The 22638-nt window shown below is 46.2% G+C and overlaps 1 protein-coding gene across 2 annotated transcripts in view; it reads left to right on the top strand.

The window, feature by feature from the left end:
* The window catches only part of PRKCB (protein kinase C beta), a 226648-nt gene that overhangs the window by 164005 nt on the left and 40005 nt on the right, over positions 1-22638 (top strand). For both annotated transcript variants that reach the window (XM_088448218.1, XM_088448217.1), the window contains exons 8-9: positions 2882-2978; positions 12435-12581. In XM_088448218.1, coding sequence (XP_088304344.1) covers positions 2882-2978; positions 12435-12581 — 244 coding nt within the window. The remainder of the gene's footprint in view (positions 1-2881; positions 2979-12434; positions 12582-22638) is intronic.

Here is a 22638-nt window from a genome sequence, read left to right as displayed (position 1 = left end):
AGGGGGGGAATTTAATTAGATGCGATAAAGCAAAAAGTTAACGTCGGACAAGTGTGCGCACACTTCGGCTGTTTTTTTGTGCGATATTTTCCCGTCATTTGTATATGCACGCTCCCTTTTTCGCACTATCCTATTACAAAGGCGCGATGTGGCATTCGCGGAAAAAATGGTTGGTGGAGTAACCTGTAAAAAGTACACGTGAATTTGGGGAAATCTGTCTGTACCACATAAAGAGGCGAACTGACATAGGAAATCAATATAGAAGTGTAGTAGTGGCCCTAATAAAAGTAATTGGGGTTCTTAAATTGTGTCTCTTGGCTGTTCTATGCATTTTTGTGTAAAAGTGAAAAAATTATAATAAGCATTTTTCTTTTGGCAAAATAAATGCTGCAATAAAATGGGTGCAAGTATATTTTTGAGTTAAAGTGCACTTTTAAATTTTTTTTAAAATACACCCGGTGCAGCAGCCTGCAATGTTTAAAACACCTGTCCCATCCATACAGCCCTCCAAAATACCAGACCCACTACTTTAACCCCATTTTCCAACAATTGTAACTTTTTCACCCCAAAAATGACATTATTAGCCAAATTAAGATAATTAAAAAAAATATTTTTGCCTAATTTGTCATTAGGCGGGTTTCCAAAGGGTTGTGAACCAAGTCCCCACATTTGTAACCAAAAATAGGGATTTTGCACAACTTTTCACCTGCTCTGAAATGGTGAAAACTTTTCGCCGGTTTTTGTCTATGTAGAATTCGCGCATGCAAAAACTTCAGCAATAGGATGGCACGATGCGCATTTTTGTGCGAAAAGTTCGCACCTGCGAACACTTTTCGCAAAAACCACAGCTTTTCACGGATAATTGAATCTGGCCCACAATGTGCTCTCATAGCTTCTAAGGAGATGGGATTGATATGACAGCATGTATTACCCAAAACCTATAATAATCCGATAGACACCAGTCAGTTGATTGTCGCCCATGTTGGGAAAACTCAGTCAGAACATGACCGCTGTTTACCTGTGTGCGCCGTCATCTTCCAGCCGCTATAGCAGGCCCCATTCAAGCTGCTAGATGGGCCAACAATATGGCCGAATTGGTACTGTTAAGGCTGGATCGGCTCTTGTGTGGTTTTGTGTAAATTAAATGAATCAATAAAATCGTCTAGTTGTTCTTTAGCAGTCATATTCGGAAACAGGCCCAGTCTGCCGCTGTTCAGCATAACTGGGGATAATGAGAGCTCCTGTTCCTGGGTGTGTACAGCACTTATGGTCCTGTCTCTCATATAAAGAGAGGACACTGAGATCTTACGGACTCTACTTCAGTAGAACAGATCTCCTGGATATATTGTCTAAAACGTTCAGTCGCGTGCAGCAATAGTCCCCGTTTCCCTCTGTCCACGCTCTTTTTTAATCTCCTCCAGCGCTGTACTCCGAAATTCTCATTTCCTCTCTGATTCTGTGCTGCGTCCGGCCCTCCAGGAAATAATTTTTAACGCCATTGAATCTTGTGATATAAAAAGTCCATTCTGTTCTTTCTTTCTTTCTCCCAACCGAGTAGACCTGCTTTGTGGCTGCTGCGGTATTATTATCACCGTCTACAAATAATATCACAGTGATAGTATAGCGTCTCCAAGTAGGGACAGTACAGTATGATAACTCACCAAGAGAACAAAGATAAAGTCTACTTTCTAAATATAAACAAGGTAACAAAGTAATTTTTTGGCCGTTTTTGTTTTTAACCCTGTGTTAATATTAACAAAGATTTTTTTGAGGAAATCCACGCCTAAATTTTACACACAGAGTAACATTTTTACACACAGAGTAACATATAGAATAATGTATGCTTTGGCTTCAATTATTATATCGATATAACCACCCTGGTTTAGAATTTATAACCGTTGCCACTTGAGATCAGTCGGTTAAGCTGCCTGTCATCCGTGGCTTTGACAAACCGACGTTTAGTAAATTTACCCCTGGGGGGCAGATGTACACGAAGTCTTGGAGAGTGATCAAGTAGAGAGTACCAACCAAACAGCTCCTAACTGTCAGTTTACAGGCTGTGGGCCTGATTCAGAGCCGCTCGTAAGCGGCCAGCTCGTTCGTTCCGAGCGATGTTCGCACATCTGCGTATGGGTTTTAGTACGCATGCGCGAACCAGTCAGTGCGGTCAGAAATCGTGTGCTCGCAAAATAGCGAATGCCTGCTAATTTGAGTGACAGGATGAGGCGTTTGTGGGTGGTAACAGGGGAAGGTGCTTGAAAACAGGGAGTGGAGATCCGAACGCAGGCGTACCAAACGGTCAAAACGGGCGTTTTAAGGGTGTGCATAATTAACAAAGCAGCGTCATTGACCACGTCACTTGGTTGTCTCTTAGACTGAACTGTTCGCATGATTGCGGTAGGAAAATGCTACCACAAGAATAGTGAGCAGTTCATACCCCTTTCGATGTACTCGATTAATCAAATAAATAGCGGAGATGACGTATGATGCGAGCGGCCAGGGGGCGTTTTTTTCAAAATAGCAACCGCATGTTTTGTTCGCTCGTTCAGACATAGAGGCATCAACAGACCGCAAAGAGCGAGCACTTAATTTAAATATCTGGCCCCTTTTTCAGAACGACCGTCCGCAAATAGCGTTCGGCTCTCAATCAGGCCCTGTGTTTGAAAAAAGACAGTTAGGCTTAGTACATCTCCCGATAGGTCTCCCCAAAAAAACAAAGGAACCTGCTGTTCCCCTAACTCTGGTTTGTACATGTATTAACATCACTTTTCTGCATTACGGTAATTAATGGAAAATAATCCCTCCGTATAAATGTGTCTATAATGCGCAACATTACAGTGAGTGGGTGCATATTGATTTCCTCATTTTATCTGTGGTTTAGGTTTAAGTTGCTGAGCCAAGAAGAGGGTGAATATTTTAATGTGCCTGTGCCACCGGAGGGAGAGGAAGGGAACGAGGAGCTGCGACAGAAGTTTGAGGTACATACAGCGCTCCCTTTTCTATTGCTAGCTTTAAAAATGAGGTGCGGGTGGTGTAATAAAGAGGGTGACACATGGAATTAATACGCTTCTCATTGCACTTTTATACAGAGAATACAATGTTATAGCACGCCAGTGATGGTGAGCAGTGAGTGTGATGTTACAGCATGCCGGTGATAGTGAGTAGTGAATGTAAAGTTCTAGTAGGCCGGTAGTGGTGAGTGTGATGATATCGCACGCCAGTGACAGTGAGTGTGATATTATAGCATTCCAGTGATGGTGAGCAGTGAGTGTGTAGCATGCCAGTTATGATGAGAAGTGAGTATAATATTCTAGCACGCCAGTGATGGTGAGCAGTGAGTGTGATGATATCGCACGCCAGTGACAGTGAGTGTGATATTCTAGCATTCCAGTGATGGTGAGCAGTGAGTGTGTAGCATGCCAGTTATGATGAGAAGTGAGTATAATATTCTAGCACGCCAGTGATGGTGAGCAGTGAGTGTGATGATATCGCACGCCAGTGACAGTGAGTGTGATATTCTAGCATTCCAGAGATGGTGAGCAGTGAGTATGATATTATAGCACGCCAGTGACAGTGAGTGTGATATTCTAGCATTCCAGAGATGGTGAGCAGTGAGTGTGATGATATCGCACGCCAGTGACAGTGAGTGTGATATTATAGCATTCCAGAGATGGTGAGCAGTGAGTATGATATTATAGCACGCCAGTGACGGTGAGTGTGATATTCTAGCATTCCAGAGATGGTGAGCAGTGAGTGTGATGTTATAGCACGCCAGGTATGATGAGAAGTGAGTATGATATTATAGCCCGCCAGTGATGGTGAGCAGTGAGTGTGATGATATAGCACGCCAGTGACGGTGAGTGTGATATTCTAGCATTCCAGAGATGGTGAGCAGTGAGTGTGATGTTACAGCACGCCAGTGATAGTGAGTAGTGAATGTAAAGTTCTAGTAGGCCGGTAGTGGTGAGTGTGATGATATCGCACGCCAGTGACAGTGAGTGTGATATTATAGCATTCCAGTGATGGTGAGCAGTGAGTGTGTAGCATGCCAGTTATGATGAGAAGTGAGTATAATATTCTAGCACGCCAGTGATGGTGAGCAGTGAGTGTGATGATATCGCACACCAGTGACAGTGAGTGTGATATTCTAGCATTCCAGTGATGGTGAGCAGTGAGTGTGTAGCATGCCAGTTATGATGAGAAGTGAGTATAATATTCTAGCACGCCAGTGATGGTGAGCAGTGAGTGTGATGATATCGCACGCCAGTGACGGTGAGTGTGATATTCTAGCATTCCAGAGATGGTGTGCAGTGAGTGTGATGTTATAGCACGCCAGTGACAGTGAGTGTGATATTATAGCATTCCAGAGATGGTGAGCAGTGAGTATGATATTATAGCACGCCAGTGACGGTGAGTGTGATATTCTAGCATTCCAGAGATGGTGAGCAGTGAGTGTGATGTTATAGCACGCCAGGTATGATGAGAAGTTAGTATGATATTATAGCACGCCAGTGATGGTGAGCAGTGAGTGTGATGATATAGCACGCCAGTGACGGTGAGTGTGATATTCTAGCATTCCAGAGATGGTGAGCAGTGAGTGTGATGTTATAGCATGCCAGTGATGGTGAGCAGTGAGTGTGATGATATAGCTGGTGATAGAGTAGCGAATGTGATGTTCTAGCAGGCCGGTAGTGGTAAGTGTGATGTTATAGCGCGCCGGTGATGGTGAGCAGTGAGTGATATTATAGCACGCCGGTGATGGTGAGCAGTGAGCGTGATATTATAGCATGCCAGTGATTGTGAGCAGTGAGTGTGCTGGTGATCAGTGGGTGTGATGTTAATAGCACATCAGTGGCGGTGAGTGTGATGTTATAGCCGGTAACGGTAAGCAGTGATTGTGATGTTATAGCTGGTGGGTAGTTACTATAAGCCTTGTCATGTAATACAGTGTTTATAATCATCAGAATGCCAGTTTTATACTGCAGCTAATGTAGTCCTACGCATCGCTGACATCCCTGGGAGCTATTGTTTGGCCAGGAGCTGATCACTCTTCATTTTCACAAGAGGGAACTTCCTTTAGAGACTGTGGTTGCTCACTATGGTCTCATTTAGCTACAATGCTAATAAGTAGTATTAGTAAGCAAGCTTATCCCCTGTTCCTGAATCTATATTAGCCCTTCAGTCCTTGCAGTGCATCCATTTATAGTGTAGACATACTAGTTTATATGGCGGTAAGGTTCTGTGGGTGCACTAACCGTATGCAGTAGCTATGAGGAAACTCCTAAAAACATATATTTTTTTTTTTTTTGCTATGTATTAAATCTTATCCATTTGTCTCACTTAAAAATATGTCTTAGTTCTAGTATTTTATTAGAATAAAGCTTTATGGGGTCTATTTACTAAGCAGTGTTAGGAGACAGAGTGAAAAGTGATAAGGTGCCAGCCAATCAGCTCCCAACTGTCATTTATCAAACACAGCCTGTGAGATGGCAGGAGCTGATTGGCTGGTACCTTATCACTTTTCACTCTGTCTCCTAACACTGCTTAGTAAATGGACCCCTATGTTTTAATGTAAATATAATTTGCTCTAACACATGTTTTGACAGTACCACCCCTCACCCTAAATAAGTGAACAGTGACACCCCCATTCAGGCTAGTTGGAAGTAGCGGTTGTTACTGTAAAAAGTAGATTTTGGTCGATGTGTGTTTTTTTATTTTTTTTTTAAGTTAAAAAATCCTTCTGTTAAATGATGGAGTACCTAAATCAGAATGGTGCCTTTGCCCATTACTCGTTACTGGTTCAAAGATCTGACCTGTATTAAACATACATCCAAACTGGTTTGGACCTCAAAATGGGTAGCTTTTTGCCCAAAACCTGGTTATTGTGGGTGGAGCTATTTTGGTTAAATGTAACGAGGAATGCTGTAAATATTCTCCATGCTCGAAGCCCCCAGAGAATGTTCAGAGCTGGGAACACCCCCTGTGTACAAAGGGGTTAAACTACAATTAACCACCTCAGCCCCATCTACCCTCATAACTTTCTTAGACAGAATCTGTTCATTATTATTAGGCATGCTGGTGATTTAAGGGAGCTGCAACAGTGGAAATACTACACTATTAATATAAAGACAGCAGTGTATAGACGCCAATCACAGTGGATATAGCACAGTATTGTGTCTGTGTGTAGTGACTCTATAAGGGCTTTTAGATGTGTACAACCCTGCGATGATGTGTTGCAAACACACCCACAGCTGGCTTAATGGAGCCTGAATAGATATCAATATTTGATTACTGTTTTTCTATTTTAAGAGTGCATCTCCAGCTACAGGTCATAGAGGTCACAGGCCGATTGCTAGAGTGCAGCTGGAGGTAGCCTGTCAATCCTGTCTCCTTGATGAGTTCATTTTCCATTGATTTATCTGTTTTGCTGCCGGGACCTGCTCATCATTTGGGCCAAGTCTCCCAGCTGTGTCCGCAGCACACAATCAGCCGCCGCTCATCAACCCGAGAGAGGGTCAGGGAGCGACGGTCGGGGCAGAATTTCTCGGCAGTGCTGGGAGATGCTTTCTTTCTTCGTGTCCTATTTTTCTCCGTTACAAAAAAAAAAAAAAACTTACAGATCTATGGATGGTAAAAATAACTTCGTAAAACTGTTTCAGGGTTGAGAGAATTTGGTGCTGAGAGTAGAAAACTGTTTGTAAAAGCTTTTAGGGGTTTTCAAAGTGCTCCAAATATTTAGAGGCAACATGAAAGGGGTTGGGTATGAAATAGCGGCATTTGGGATGCCAGCTGTCACAATATCGACAGCGGCATCCCGATGCTCAGTATCCCCAAAGGGGTTTATAAGTATGCTAACCCTCCCCCTATCTCTGCACCCTAACCCTCCCTGTTAGTGCCTAAACCTAACCTTCCCCCTTAGTGCCTAACCTAAACCTCTAGGGGGAGGTTAGGGTTAGGCACCCCCTCAGGAGGGTTAGGGTGCAGGAAAGGGGGGTTATGTTTAGGCACCCCTGGGGGGACTTAGGGTTAGGCACCACCAAGGGATGATTAGGGAAGGGCTAGGATACTTACCAGCCCCAGTCGGGATCTCCTCCTGTCAGGCCTCCGAAGTCGGGATTTGAACCGGCAACTGAACTGCCGCTGGTTTTTCTATCCCATTCCGGCAAGTACGGTTGTGATGTACAAGGGCTTGCACCTTCAACATCATTTTTATTTATAAACTTGCACATGCATTCCTGCAACTTTTACTAAATACATTTATTTTTCTGTTTAGCGTCTGTGCCCTTTAGGGATGAATTCATATCACCAGTCGAGTTGCTGTGATTTTTACATTTATAGCGATAGCCTAGAGAGCAGCTTTGCGTCATCTCACAGGGCAAAGATCATAAACAGATCTGTTTATTTAAAGACATTGCTAAAAAGCACAGAAAGAAAATGTCATGTTTATAGTATAAGCCGCAGGAAGGCATGTACAGTACAAGCCAGTAAATGAAAATCATCTGAAAGTGTAAGACCGCTTTTATCACCTTGAGATGGCTACTTAAAAGGGATAACCTTTTTAATGGCGTGAGGGAGGTCCCAGCTGCTAGATTTAATTGTACAGCTTCCGAGGGAGGAACAGAGTTATTAATTTAGGCAGGAGAATGTCCGAGGCAGTCATCCTTTGAAAAGGTTTTCTGATTTGCTGCATCTAATGAGAGAAGCCCTTAATAATTCAAATTTATATGAGTGGAAAATGCCTGCCTAGTTGTAGCCATGCTTTTGCTTTGCTAAAGTCTTTTGAGGACAAGAGTGAATTGAGGGCAAGGGGATGTTTAATAGGTTCAGTGAGAATGAATGACTGATGCTTTACTCTGGAGCAACAGACCGTGTTTTAGGAATATCAGAAGGTTCCCATGGTAACCAGATGCTTTGGTGAATTTGCACAAAGTACTAGGACCTACTCATTGTCAGAACCACATGTTTTAGTCACATTTATGAAAGAAAACCATTCTTGTACACTTTCTTACAGAGAACTATTCAGAAATTGGTCATAACACAAGTGTCTCCAACAAGACAGCACTTTTTTCTTCACATTCACAAGTATAGTGAGGTTTTTGGAGTTTAATATCTAGAATTGTGTGTTGGCAATGTTACATTTATCATTGTCTGGCTGTGGAGATTTTGTTGCCTATGGTTAAATTGTTTTGGGAACATATGCCCAGTTATACTCTGGATTTAATGTGCCCTTTTTGTCTGCACACAGTGGAGGCGGCCATTTTGTGAGTGGGAACCATATTCATGAAAATGCAGCCTTATGCCCAATAGTGATGGCTCGCTAGTTCCTAGTAAATTGATAGTCTACAGTCTCATATTTTTGGTCCAGCACGTGGACAGTCTACCATGCCTCAACATCACTAGTGAAATGATAGACTGCAGCTGTGACTGTTGGTTTAGTCCACAAAATGGCTGTCCATCTTGTACCGCCATATTGTCCAGGGCCGTAGCTAGGGTAGTGCGGCCGGTGCCATCGCACAGGGTACCACAGTTCAGGGGGCGCTGTATGGGCTTGTCAAATTTCTGTTTATTATCATTCTTGCTTGTAGCTTCCTCTTATTTCATCCCCAGCATCTCCTGGCCTCTCCTATCTCTTCCCTGGCCCTTCCCCATGAAGCCATGGCCCTTTTTTGGGTGCATTAAGTCCCTTTGAAAAATGAGGGGGGGTCGCCAATGCTCTTTCTGGCACAGGGCACCAAAAAGTCTAGTTACGGCTCTGATATTGTCACCAGTGTATTCTTGAGCTGCAATCTCATGATTGTTGTTTTGCTGTCAACAAGATGACTGCCTCTCCGTGGGTATTAGATGGGCGCACTCAGGGTATTAAAAAAAGGGAATAGGGCCGTGTTGCCAGGACCGTCCTTGCTCCCTCTGGAACAGAGACCTTAGTATCCCCTGCCATACAAAGCTGCTAGTGTTTAACTGTGGATTTCCAAGCCCTGTCAGAAGTCATCACAGATGAATATTTCATTCAGGGGAAGTTGCAGCTAGGGACTCCACTCAGCGGCTCGTCAGATCGCGCTCCGTTCTCCGTTTCTCCTGTCTCTAATCCCTAGGAACATTATTTAAGCAGCAGCTCCCGGCAGCTCGTCAGATGATGGCCGTTTGAAGTGCCTGCTCCAGCCTTGATAACTGATAACAAGGGTTTTGTGGTTTTTTTTTCATATTTTTTTTTTTTAAATATATACACTTTATAGATATACAGCAGATCCAGAGGCAGCCTTGGTTTGAAATTCTGCTTCCTGCCACATTCTAGGCTTCCAAACCAATTTGTCTTCATAAGACAGTACAGCCGCTTATTACTTACAGGCTTGCTTGGTATAAAGGCAGCATATGTCTTTTGAAAAATAAAATCAAAGGGAACGAGGGCCTTGGTTAGTGACAACCCTAATGTTACATTTAAGGGGAAATAGAAGTCTACTTTTGTGACATTTGGAAGAAACCGCCAGTATCTGCAAAACTTTCCTTATTTTCAAACACAATTTGTTTTTTTTTAAATACTGCAATATTATCGCACCCCAGTTATAAAGGACAGTTCCTGTAAGTTAGCAGGGGGTGGCCCAGAAGGCTTTTGCGGTTACAGTGTGCTCCAGCTTCCTATTTTTTTTTTTTTTAGAAACCGCATGTTATTTTATAGCTGCCCACACGTGCTTAGAATTTAGATGATCTATCAATTTTAGCCATTGGTTCAACATATGATATCAATATTTGCTTCCTGTGGGTAGTTGGTGACCAGTGGCTGTGTGTGCAGGCCTCTTTCAGTATCCAAACACGTTCCGCGCTACAAGCAGTCTTTTTTTCTGGTGGAGTGAACGGTCACAGATCTGCTTGCTTTGCGGTCGTACCGAGCCGCCAGGATCAGGGGAGATGTACGGTATACAATCGGGGAGCCGGCTGCCTCAATACCGGTTTAGGGGACCCGGGGGGGACTTAGGGTTAGGCACCCCCCTGGGAGCGTCAGGGTTAGGCTAGGGGGATGGAGGGTTAGGGTTAGGCACCCCCCGGGGGACTTAGGGTTAGGCACCCCCCTGGGAGCGTCAGGGTTAGGCTAGGGGGATGGAGGGTTAGGGTTAGACACCCCCCGGGGGACTTAGGTTTAGGCAGCGGGGAAGGGGGGGGGTTAGGCACCCCTAAGGAGAGTTAGGGTTAGGGGGTTAAGTTAGGTTAGTAGATACTTACCTTAGCACGATTGGGATTTCCAGCGCTGTCGTGCTTCCGCTGCCGGGAACTCTGCACCTGTCGGCCAGGCGCTGCCGGGAATCGTTCATGACATTGAGCAGACCCGCTGAACGATATCATTAATGATATTGTTCAGCGCCGCGCTTTCTTCCCCCATTCCCCAACATGCAGCATCCTGACGACATCATCAGGTTGGCCTGCCTGTTTACTCGATGAACGATAATGACGAACAACCTACGGGAATGCGCGTCGTCATTATCGTTCAACCTTTTGATGCTTAAAAATGGACGATAAAGTGGACAACTGAAAGATAACGATATCGTTCAGTTGTCCACTTTAATCGCCCAGTGTGTACGCACCTTAAGTCTTTTGATATAGTGGAGTGGGCAATTCTTTACAGAATCATTCTTAAATGATTACATTCTTCAGGTTTTTTTTTTATGTCGATTTAGTCCATACAGTAGTTTTTTATACATGGGTCCCTGACTGGGAAGATTGAGTTGCTACTGTATATAATATTTACATTGGGTGGAGTGTTTATTTAAATATACCCATCACCAGCACTTGGCCCTATGCAAAGGCATAGGTCCTTAACGCGAGGAAGTGACGGAGATGGTGTTGAAGCCTTGTAAGAGGGAGACGGCCACCTTGCCACACTCTGTGGCAGAACTGGATTTAGAACGCATGGAGACCTGGGCGAGAAATGTGCTGGGCTCCCTTCTGGCCCCTGAGTTCATCAGAAATAAGAATCATACACATAAAAATGAGTTTGGATAATTCTTGGCCCACTAGGGTCACTGGGCCCTAGGCAAAGAGCCCAGGTGGTGTGGCATATGGATCTGCCTCCGGCTTGTTGTGCTTTAAATCTCTGTGCTTTAAGCACAGTCTGCAGGTGACCTTGAAAGGGGGTGCAAGCAGCCTCGCTATAACCAATTAGCCGGGGCTGTGACTGGGAGATTGCTCAGGAGCCTGTTATCTGCAGGAGCTGTGAGCGACAGACAAATTGAACTGCTCGGAATCAGGCTAATGGAATTTCATGGCAGGCTGAGCCCTCTGCTGCCTCCTCAATATGGCAGATCTTCTGAAAATTAAAACAGAAATAAGCAGGGCCGTGCCGTGTCCAAACCCCCAGCCTGCCAATTACATTGCCATGGAGGCAATTAGAGAGGCACAGCGGGGGCTTTGAAACTTTTTAGCAGGACGGTAATCCACCTAAATACACATATTTTAAGCCAGACAAATGTAAAATCTGAGGGATAATATATAAATATGTGTGTGTATATATAAAAAAAACCCTTCAACATGAATGCTGAGCTTGTATAGCCAGTACTTACATATCTCTTTCATTGCTGGTAGGAGCTGTCCACTCTTTCCCAGCAAAATTGGACTGCTCATCTGAATGTACAGTTTTTGCACTGCGTATGCGCCAGATCCAAGACTGTGCATGTACGGGCGAAGCAGAGCAGTACGCTTATCAGTTGCATCTACACCTGCGGCTGAAGAGGCGTAACTGGGTTGTACTGGTGCTTCTTGCATAGGCCAAGATCAGTGAGGGTGTGTTGAAGCACCTGCCGGGACTGTGCAATGTTTGGGAGAAGGGTGAAAATGCACTGATGAGGATGATGAGCACCAAACCAAGTGCATTGGACAAATATGTGCATTTATTTCCATGCAAACCGCACAGGAGCATCTGCAGGTGATTCGCCTTCAGCGCGCCCATAGACAACAGTGTAGTTAGTGTTATAACATTGATTTACTGGGGGGAAGGGGGTGTTCTATTTAAGATAAAGCAGATTTTCCATTACCTCCAGGTTCTTGAGTCTCAGAAGTTTGTCTCCAGGTGAGTAGCATGTGTAAATGACACTGAGCTTAGCCCTCACAAAGGATAACTTCTATTGGACGATGCAACTGGATGCTGAGTTTCTGGGTCTCTGCTTGGTCAGGTCTGAAAACTCTGCGTGCTCAGCGATTGGTTCGAATGTTTGAATCTGACAGGGTACCACTAGCACCATAGGGCAATGACTGCTTGGACTGTCCATGCCAGTCCACATCTGATGCATCCTGATCACATGCTGATTAATCTTTGGGTGTTTTAGGCCAAATGTTCTTGCAGTTCTAGTTAGGTATAATACAATTCTTGCCCAATAATCTGAGATTAGCTGGGTTGTTTTTGCCACTTTACATCTGTGACTAATTTTGTTGCTCATTTTACCTTGCAGAGAGCCAAAATTGGGCCTGGGGCCAAAGCTGCAGAGGAGAAAGTGGGAAATCCAGTGGCCAAAATTGACAGCAACGGGAACAGAGACCGCGTCAAAGTCTCAGATTTCAATTTCCTGAAGGTCCTGGGTAAAGGAAGCTTTGGAAAGGTGAGTTACACAAGCCAGAAGCCTGCTGGAGCCCGGCGTGGACCAGAGCGCTTAGTGCGGAGGTCAGCCGCCGTGGTCGCTTCCGATATGCATTTCCTGCAGAAGCTGGAGTGAGGAAACAAAAATAACAGGGTTAGCGATATTGTCTATAATTACTCTTATAGCTAAAACAAGTCCTCGTACAGACAGTCAGTCCTGTACAGATGTACAGCACAAAGTCTTACGTAACATACAGAGCCCGCAGTGCTGGACAGTACAACACAAAGTTTTACGTAACATACAGAGCATGCAGTGCTGGACAGTACAACACAGTTTTACGTAACATACAGAGTCCGCAGTGCTGGACAGTACAACACAGTTTTACGTAACATACAGAGCCCGCAGTGCTGGACAGTACAACACAGTTTTGCGTAACATACAGAGCCCGCAGTGCTGGACAGTTCAGTCCTCATAACATCCCATTCCGTGTTTTCCCTAGGATCAATATTACGAGCGTTCCACCTGGCTTTTTTTTTACATGCCACCCGGCACAAACCCGCTCCAGGTGTCTGACTGACAAAATCATAGTCTGGCTGTGCTTATATTACTGCAACAGGTAAAGTAACAGAGATCGCTCCCCCATCATTAAGGCTGTGGTTTAGATGGTGGGAACATTGCAAGAAGGGTAGCCGGAGAGTGCAGCCATGTATTACTGGAAACAAGTATATCTGTGTCCTGCCAGAGTATACTGCCCCCACCCGGCTACATTGTAATGCCAGCCGACAGGCAAAATGTCCTGGGGAGAATACTTTTTTTGTTTTTGTCTCTACTTCATTGTGACATTGCCTGTTGTAACTTGCATAGGAAAAGGGTAGCTCTTACCTGCAGCAGCCCCTGGACTCATATGGTGCATGCGTTAGCTGAGGATAGGCAGGTGTAGCCTGTGCAGTTAAGTGCATCGGGGTAACGGATTTTCAGGCTTCGGAACCTTCAGGTGCTCCTCTGGCAAGGGCCACCCGTGGTGTGGGAAGTGCGACTACTCTTGGAGTAGTTATGGCTGCCCGTGTTGGCTAGCAGATATGAGAGCTGCAGCGTGTATCGGCCCGGCAGGAACACATGGAAGATATTTGGGCTAACTCCCAACAGTTCATCCAACAGGATTGTCCCAGTTCCGCCTGCGAAACATATATTTTGCACCGATGTTCTAATCCTTCTAATCCATCCAAACCATGAAGTCTATTCACAGAGTCGCTTATTTATTTTCTTCTTCTGTTGTTGGAGTTCTTTTAATTTTACCTTTTTCTCCTTTATTTCTGCTTTTAATTCTCTCTTGCGTTGTTGTAGTGCCTTTTATGGTATTCTCATTAGGAATAGGTGTTATTTCTTCTTCCGGGTCCATAGGGCTCCACAAGGAGACAATGGGGTGTAGGTGGGACTCGGAGGTCCGGACACCAACAGCAAAGCTTTTCAATCCCAGGATGCTCCGGTCCTTCCCCTTATAACCTGCCCACATCTTGAGGGCAACTCAGTTTCGTTGGTTTCCGGGACTCCACTAGACCACGAGGGCATTACAAGCACTGGCGCAGGGCACAATTATAGCCCTGGTTAATGTCAGCATAGGGAAGAAGGCGGTTTCCCTGCAGCCCCTACCCCAGCTAAGGGCGCCATTCCATTGCGCTCTTGCTGCTCCTCCCTCACCCTCTGCCCTCTCTCACGGCAGCCATTTTCTGCATTCAGGTCTCTGGGAACCATGGATCCAGTCTCCTTGTAGAATTCTCTCAAGGGCCAGGTTTATACATCGCTATATCCTACCAGCCACTGCCGTCTGTGTAGTTGATATTAGTGCCCACTGCAGTTATATTGTAGATTCTGCATTTGCATGTGACTTGTGCTAGCGCTGCTGTCTGTTTTCTTTTTTTCCTATCTTTCCCTTTATTCTACTATAACCCTGGCATACTAAGGTATAGGGGGTTCATTGTACCTCACATCTCCATATATTTGTGAGGGCTATCACATACTATATATCGCTGTTGCGTACTACACTGTGCCATATTACACATACATCTGGGTTGCTCACTGCACTGTGCCAGATCGTGTGCTACATTATTCTTGCAGCTATGTCTGGCAAAGGCAGGAATAACAAGCAGCCTGCTGCTCCCACTCTGGTGTCTTGCAAGTCCTGCTTAGCAGGCTTTAGCTTCAGAGGATCTCATTCAGGATGGTCTTTGTGCATCTTGTTATACTGCCCCTGGCCCATCAGCCCCGGTGTCCTCTCCTCAGGACCCACCCTGGCTACTTTTTCACAGGTGCTGGCAAAAATTGCGGACCACCTAGTGGTCCCTGTGGTAGCTCCTCCTATGGGATAGCCACAGCAGGCAATTCCTGCACATCCCCATGGGTAGACGTACTATCTAACTCAGTGCAGAGTCTAGCGGATACCTCTACAGCTCTTCAGCAAATGCTGCAAAAGGATAAACCCTTACCTAGTAAACCTACTAAGCGTGCTGTGTTATATTCTCAGTCCACCCAGCTATCAGATTCTAAATTATAATCTGGGGAGGCAGAAGACGCAGAACTCTCTCACTCTGACCCCCCTCTATAATAATATACATGCACTTGTGAGAGCTGTAAAATCTATTCTTCAAATAGAAGAGACAGAACCTGCTCCTAAGGCAAAAGAGACAGTATTTAAGCGACAAACTGTAGTTTTACTAGAGTTTTCTCACTCTGATCAGCTATCTGATCATATCAGTGAGTCATGGAATATGCCCAGTAAAATATTTCAGCTGCCTAAACGTTTAAATTCCTTTTACCCTCTCTCCGCTACTGATTGCACAAAATGCAAAGTTCCCCCAGCAGTTGATTCCCACATGACACATCTGATCAGGAATGCTTCCTTACCTATCCATACTGCAACCTCCTTAAAGGAGACTACCGATAAAAGGATGGACGCTTGTCTAATATCTATATACTCTCTTACAGGAGCTATTACTCGTCCTGCTAGGGCTACGGCCTGGGTGGCAAAAGCCATTGAGAGTTGGGCAGAGGCCCTAGAAAAGACATTTCCCTCTGATGCTTCAAGGGAACAGCTGTCCTACATATCTCACATTAGAGATGCAGCCTCCTATTTGGGCGAAGCAGCTCTGGATACGGCTCTCCTAGCTTCCAAGGCATCTGCCCCTTCTGTAGTAACCCGTCGTATTGTTTGGCTCCGCTCATGGAAGGCAGATTCGGACTCTAAAATGGCATCGGAGTCTCTGCCTTATTCTGGGAATAATCTGTTTGGCCAAGAATTGGACAAAATCGTGACTACCTTGGCAGCTTCCAAGACGGCGTTCCTCCCCTCTGCATATAATGCAAAGCCTCGGTCGTTATCCTTTCGGTCCTTTTGCCCTCAAGGAAAATCTAGAGGTCAGTCCTTTCCAAGGCATCAGGCATCAACTAAGGCCTCCAAGCCTAGGACCAAACAGACCTTGGTGACTAGACGTCCACCTACCAAATCTGAGGACAAGCCTTCAGCCTGACTGGGTGGGCTTCTCCCTGGGGGCTGCCAGGGTGGGAGGCCGACGTCTTCAATTCGCCCAGTTCTGACGTCAGACCACATCAGACACCTGGGTAAGAGAAGTGGTCTCTGACAGATATGCCCTCTTCTTCCTGAGGCGACCCCCCCCCTCCCCAGCATTTCTTATGCGCAATACCACTGCCTGACCCAAGCAAGGCCCTGCTGCCCCAGAAGTCCTTACTGCTCTCGGGAGTAATAATTCCCCTCCCCTCAGCGAGGGAAGCGCTATTATTCTACCCTTTTTTCAGTTCTTAAGCCAAATGGGTCTCATCGACCAATCCTCAACCTCAAGTGTCTGAACAAGTTTATCAGGGTACCCAGGTTTCGTATGGAAACCCTTCGCTCTGTTATCCTGGTTATGGAGCCTGGGGACTTTATGGATTCTCTGACATTCAGAATGCTTACCTACATGTACCTATAGCGCCTTCTCATCAACAATATCTCCGGTTTGCTCTACTACAGCAACGTTACCAATTTCAGGCTCTGCCTTTTGGGCTTTCAGCGGCTCCTCTGGTCTTTACCAAGATCATGGCAGTTATGGCGGCCTATCTTCATCGTCAAGGGATCAGACTGCTCCCATACTTAGACGATCTCTTGCTGTTGGCCAGCTTCCCAGAAATTCTTCACCGCCTTCTACAGGTAATCAGTGCCTTTCTACAAACGCACAGTTGGCTGATAAACTGGTAAGTCTTCCTTGACACCTTCTCAAAGAATAGTACATCTGGGAGCCCTCCTGGACTCTCAGGTTCAGAGAATCTTCCTAACAGCAGACAAAATCTTGGTATTACAGCATCGGGTGCACAGACTACTACACAGTCACCGAGTGTCAATTCACTCTGCAATGCAGACTCTGGGATCCATGGTGTCCACCTTCGAAATGGTGGAGTTCACTCAGTTTCACTCCAGGCCCCTACAACGCTTGATCCTTTCCAGGAGGAACGGGCTGCCTCATCTGCTCAGATCCCAGATGATTGGCCTATCCCCGGAGGTTCGCTTATCCCTAGCCTGGTGGCTACAGACGTCCCTCTTAGACAAGGGATGCCCCTTTTGGATCTCGGACTGGGCACTCCTCACCACGGATGCAAGTCTCCGCGGGTGGGGCGCAGTGACTGGCCAGCACTCCTTCCAAGGTCCCTGGACTCTTGCCAATCTATGTCCTGTAACCGAGCCATCTACAGAGCTCTCCCTCTGGCTTAGGATATTCTTCAGGGCAGGCCAGTACAAGTACAGTCCAACAACGCCACAGCAGTGGCCTACCTCAATCACTAAGGAGGCACTCGAAGTTGGACAGCGATGGCAGAAGTGTCCTGCATTCTCACATTGGCCGAACGCCATCTCCCAGCCATCTCCGCAGTGTTCATCCCAGGAATTCTCAATTGGGAAGTGGATTTCCTCAGCCATCATGACGTGCATGCAGGAGAGTGGTCTCTACATCCAGAAGTCTTTCAACTCCTGGTGAACAAATGGGATCTACCGGATGTGGACCTCATGGCCTCAAGACACAACCACAAACTTCCAGTTTATGGTGCCAGGACAAGGGATCCCAGCGCGGCTTTCGCAGACGTATTATCTGTGAAGTGGACCTTCCATTTGGCGTACCTCTTCCCTCCAATTTTTTTTCTTCCTCTGGTTCTTCGGAAGTTCTAACAGAAATGGGCACAGTCCTGTTGTTAGCTCCGGCTTGTCCCAGACGCCATTGGTACTCCAACCTTCAAAGTCTCTCCATAGTCGTTCCTCTTCAAATTCCTCTACGACTAGACATGTTGTCTCAGGGTCCCTGTCTAAATCCGGATCTGTGCACCTGTCTTTGACGGCTTGGCTCTTGAGACATCCCTCCAAAAGGGCTAAAGGATTTTTTAGCTCTCTGGTCCAGACCATGCTCGGAGCACATAAACCGGCCTCGGCCAGAATTTATCACTGGATATGGCATACATATTTTCAGTGGTGTGCTCCTAGAAACTATGACCCTCAAGTTTTTAAGGTTTCTAGAATACTTGCATTTCTTCAGGCTGGCCTGGATCTTTGACTCGCATCTCTGAAAGTGCACGTCTCATCCTGCAAGGTGTTCTGCATATATAACCCCCCTTTGTCCCTCCTGTGGCTTCGTGGGATTTGTCAGTGTTTATCCACGCACTTCAGGAACCTCCATTCGAACCCCTGGAATCGGTAGATGTCAAGTGGCTCACTGCAAAGACTCTGTTTCTTCTGGCAATAGCACCTGCCCGTATGGTATCTGTTTTAGGGGTGCTTTCATGACGCTCCCCCTTTTTGATCTTTCATCAGGACAGGGCTGTTCTTAGAACGCTCCCTGGCTTCCTTCCCAGGGTGGTTTTTCGTTTCCACCTTAAGGAAATTGTAGTTCCGGCCTTTCAATCACCAGACCTCTCAGCAGGTGAGGCCTCTTTGGATGTGGTCCGTGCTCTGAAGATCTACGTGGACCGTATTAGTTCCATCAGGAAATTAGACTCCCTCTTCATCCTATATGGTTTCCATAAGAAGGGATGGCCAGCTAACAAACAGACACTGGCCAGATGGATTCGCCTGACTATCTCACAGGCTTACACGCAGACTGGCCTTCCTGTGTTGGCTTCAGTATCTGCACATTCTACTTGCTCTCTGGGTCCCTCGTGGGCATCCCGATGTGGCGCCTCTGCTGAACAACTATGCAAGGCGGCTACGTGGTCCTCTCTCCACAACTTTTTTAGGTTCTATGCCTTTGATACACTTGCCTCTCAGGATGCTGGGCGCCGGATTCTCCTCTCAGTTCAGGAGCCCTTGAACAACTGCTTTGGGACATCAACATTGTCTCCCTGTGGAGCCCTATGGACCCTGAAGAATAAAAGGAGATTTATATGGTAAAACTTACCCTTGTTAATTCTCTCTCTTCAAAGTCCATAGGGTCCACAGGGCACCCGCCCTGACTCACCTGGCTTCTATGGGTTTCTTCTCTTGGTCACTTGTTTCCTTATCTGTGTGAGAGTGATTCTTCAGTGTACCAGTCTTTCTTCTCTCCTATCCTGCTTGTTAACAAAACTGAGTTGCCCTCAGGCTGTGGGCGGGATTTAGGGGCAAGGACCAGAGTATCCTGGGATTTAAAAGCTTTGCTGTTTGGGTCTGGTCCTCTAAGTCCCACCTATATCCCATTGTCTCCCTGTGGACCCTATGGACTTCAAAGAAAGAGAGTTAACAAGGGTAAGTTTTACCATAACTCTCCTTTTCCTCCTCTTGGTCTTGGGTCTCTCTGTGACCAGGTGGTTGTTGTCTCCATCACTGGCCTCTTTCCTCTGATTACCTTCAGGAGCATCTATGGCAGTGCTGTCACTTTGTGGCCTTTCATTGTTTGTCCATTTTGCAAGATATTCCATCTGCATCGGCCTGAAGCCTTCATGAGGGACCCAGTGGTCTGCAATTGTCCCTCCAACTATTGTAATGTCTACTGATCCATTCCCTATGGCCGCTATCCGATATTCCTCCTGGTTTACTTGTGCCGTCCGGCTCTCTTGCATACTCCGGGTATCCACAGGAGAACAATACAAACTGCACAATACAAAGATATCTGTTTTTGTTATATCAGGAGGTACTATTTTTTATTTTTACTTGGTCTTTTTTTTTTACACTTAATAGGCACCGTTTATTACATACTGCTGTATATATTACAATAAATATTTGTTTTGTGGGATTTTTTTTAATGAGCAGGGGCTGCTTAATAGCAGTAGCGGACATATCCCTGTAGTTATACCAGATGGGGGAGGCGGGCGCTTCTCTGTTAGCTCCTCCCCCAACCCTTGGCCGTTCTTTCCCTCTGCGGCAAGCTTCAGGCAAATCCTCCCTTCTCTCCTCCTCCTTGATGCTGAGTGGCCACTTTACCTACATTACCTGCCTCAGCATTGGAGAGAAAAGCAGTGCTCCAGTCTCCTCTCATAGCCTGATCCCTGCAGCTGTGCTAGATTAATTGCTCTTTCCTGTTACTTTAGGCTGGTTTGTTGATCTTCTCAGCGCACATTCTGCATTGAGTGGGCTGTGTGTATGTAAGTAAGTGCACTTTTACCTGTGTCTCTGTACCTGCTGTGGTTACTGTTCACTGGGGGAACATACGGTATATACTGACACTATCTAAAGACCCCTTTTTGTTTTACACCTCACTTATTTTGGTGTGAAAAGATTTCTGCGACTCTAAGGATGTCCAGAAATAAGACTACTAAAGAGGTATGCGCTACAGTATTGCACACTTGTAAAATGTTTCTTAGTGTCATTTCTCCTCAGGATCCGAAGCACGAAGGCCTGTGTGTCAGTTGCTTTGGGGCCCTGTAACAGGTGATTTCGGCCATGGATTCTTGCCAGGAACCGGCTTGGGCGTCAAGGCTAACTCCGATAATGTCACCACATGACAGTTAGAGGGCCCCCTGTCTCTGTGCCACAGCTTCCCATGGTGGAGCCACCCTGGATGCAGACATTTGCACAGTCAGTTCAGGGTTGTCTTAGGTGTCCATGTCCTTTCAGCAAATGCTTGATAAGGATAGGGCTCTTAGGCGTAGACCTGTTCCACGCATAAGCTCCTCTCCATTATCTGGCGGAGGTTCGGATTCAGAGATATCTTCAGAGGGTGAGGCTAGCGCTTCCTTTACCTCAGATGTAGAGACGTCTTCTGTCCCAGAGGAGGTTATGCCCCCAGTAGACGTAGAGGCTCTTATCAGAGAAGTAAAATCTATTCTACTAGTGGAGGACTCAGAGCAACCTCCTAGATCCAAGGCACCTGTTTTTAAGAGGCAGAGAAGGACAGTGTTGGAATTTCCGTCTTCACCACAGCTAGAAGACCTCCTGGCAGTGGCATGGGCTCACCCTAGTAGACGCTTTCAGATTTCCAAGCGTACTGCTACCTTTTACCTTCTCCCAGCAGCAGATAGGGCTAAGTGGGAGTCTCCTCCCCCAGTGGATGCCCACATTTCTCATCTTATTAGGTCTTCCCTCCTACCTATCCCTAACACATCATCTCTTAAAGATCCTATGGATAGGAAGCTGGTAAATTTCTTAAAATCCATTTATGTGAATGCAGGGGCCCTGGCTCGTAAGGCCCTTGCATTGGCTTGGGTGGCTAATGGTGTCGGTCGCTGGGCAGACGCTTTGGAGGAAGGGCTTACGTCTGGTGCGCACAGAGGTGACTTGGTCACTATGGTTACACATGTTTAGAGAGGCAGCTTCTTATCTCTCCGAAGCAGCTGTAGATTCAGGAATTGTAACTTCTAAAATTTCAGCTTCTGCAGTGGCGGCCAGAAGAGCAGTCTGGTTGCGCACCTGGAAGGCGGACATGGAATCCAAGAAGGCCCTGGAAATCCTTCCTTATTCGGGTGACGTTCTTTTCGGTCCAGAATTGGACAAGATAGTGGTCATGTTGGCAGCATCTATATCTGCTTTCTTGCCATCTATTGCAACCCGAGACATAGGATTTCAGTATCTCGTTTCTTTCGTCCACAGGGCAAAGCCAGAGGGCAACCATTTCCCAGAAGCCAGGGTTCGGCCTCTAAAAGCTCCAAGCCCAAAGGTAAGCATCCCTGGTCCATTAGATGTCCAAGCTGCCAAGCCAACGGACAAGCCTGCCGCATGATGGGGTGGGCCTACTCCCGTGGTACCTCGGAGTTGGAGGCCGGTTTCTTCACTTTTCGGCAGTGTGGATGCAGACAACAGACGCTTGGGTCAGAGATGTCGTGTCTCAGGGCTACGCTCTCACTTTTCACCAGTGTCCGCCTTCCCGGTTATTTTCCACCGTTCTTCCTACACAGCCAGAAAAAGCAGAAGCTCTTGAGGCATCTATTCGCTCTCTCAAGGGTTGTCATTCCTGTTCCCCCGTCCCAGAGAGGGTTAGGATTTTACCCCAATGTGTTTTTGGTTCAGAAGCCGGACGGCTCTTTTTGACCCATTCTCAATTTGAAACACCTGAACAAATTTCTCCAGATTCCGCATGGAGTCCCTTCGGTCCATAGTTCTAGCATTGGAACCTGGGGACTTTATGGCATTGTTGGATATCCAGGATGCCTATTTACATATCCCTATACGAACCAGTTACCAACACTTTCTCAGGTTTGCAATACAAACCGACCATTATCAGTTTCAGGTGTTACCCTTTGATCTGTCCATGGCCCCTCGTTTGTTCCCTAAGGTCATGGTACTAATGGCAGCACATCTGTACTGTCAGGGCATCAGAATTTTACGATACCTGGACTTGCTTCTTTTGGCCCAATCTCCGGCATTTCTCACAGATCATATACGTCTGACAGTGGAGCTTCTACAGTCCCATGAATAGGTAATCATTTGGTGGAAATCCACACTATCTCCATCCCAGGAGATGCTCTATCTAGGAGCCTTGCTAGATTCCAGAGCTCAGAGAGTTTTCCTCCCTCCGGACAAGATCTTGACCTTACAAACCAGAATCCACACCTTTCTCAATCAACGTCGTGTGTCCATACACTCGTGCATGCAAATTCTGGGGTCCTTGGTCTCAACATTCCAAAGAGTCATTCT

Source organism: Taudactylus pleione, unplaced genomic scaffold (assembly GCF_031769625.1).
Source record: "Taudactylus pleione unplaced genomic scaffold, aTauple2 ptg000451l, whole genome shotgun sequence".
Taxonomy (NCBI): Eukaryota; Metazoa; Chordata; class Amphibia; order Anura; family Myobatrachidae; genus Taudactylus; species Taudactylus pleione.
Note: the sequence above shows the minus strand (reverse complement) of the source record. Positions and strands in the feature narration are given on the sequence as shown.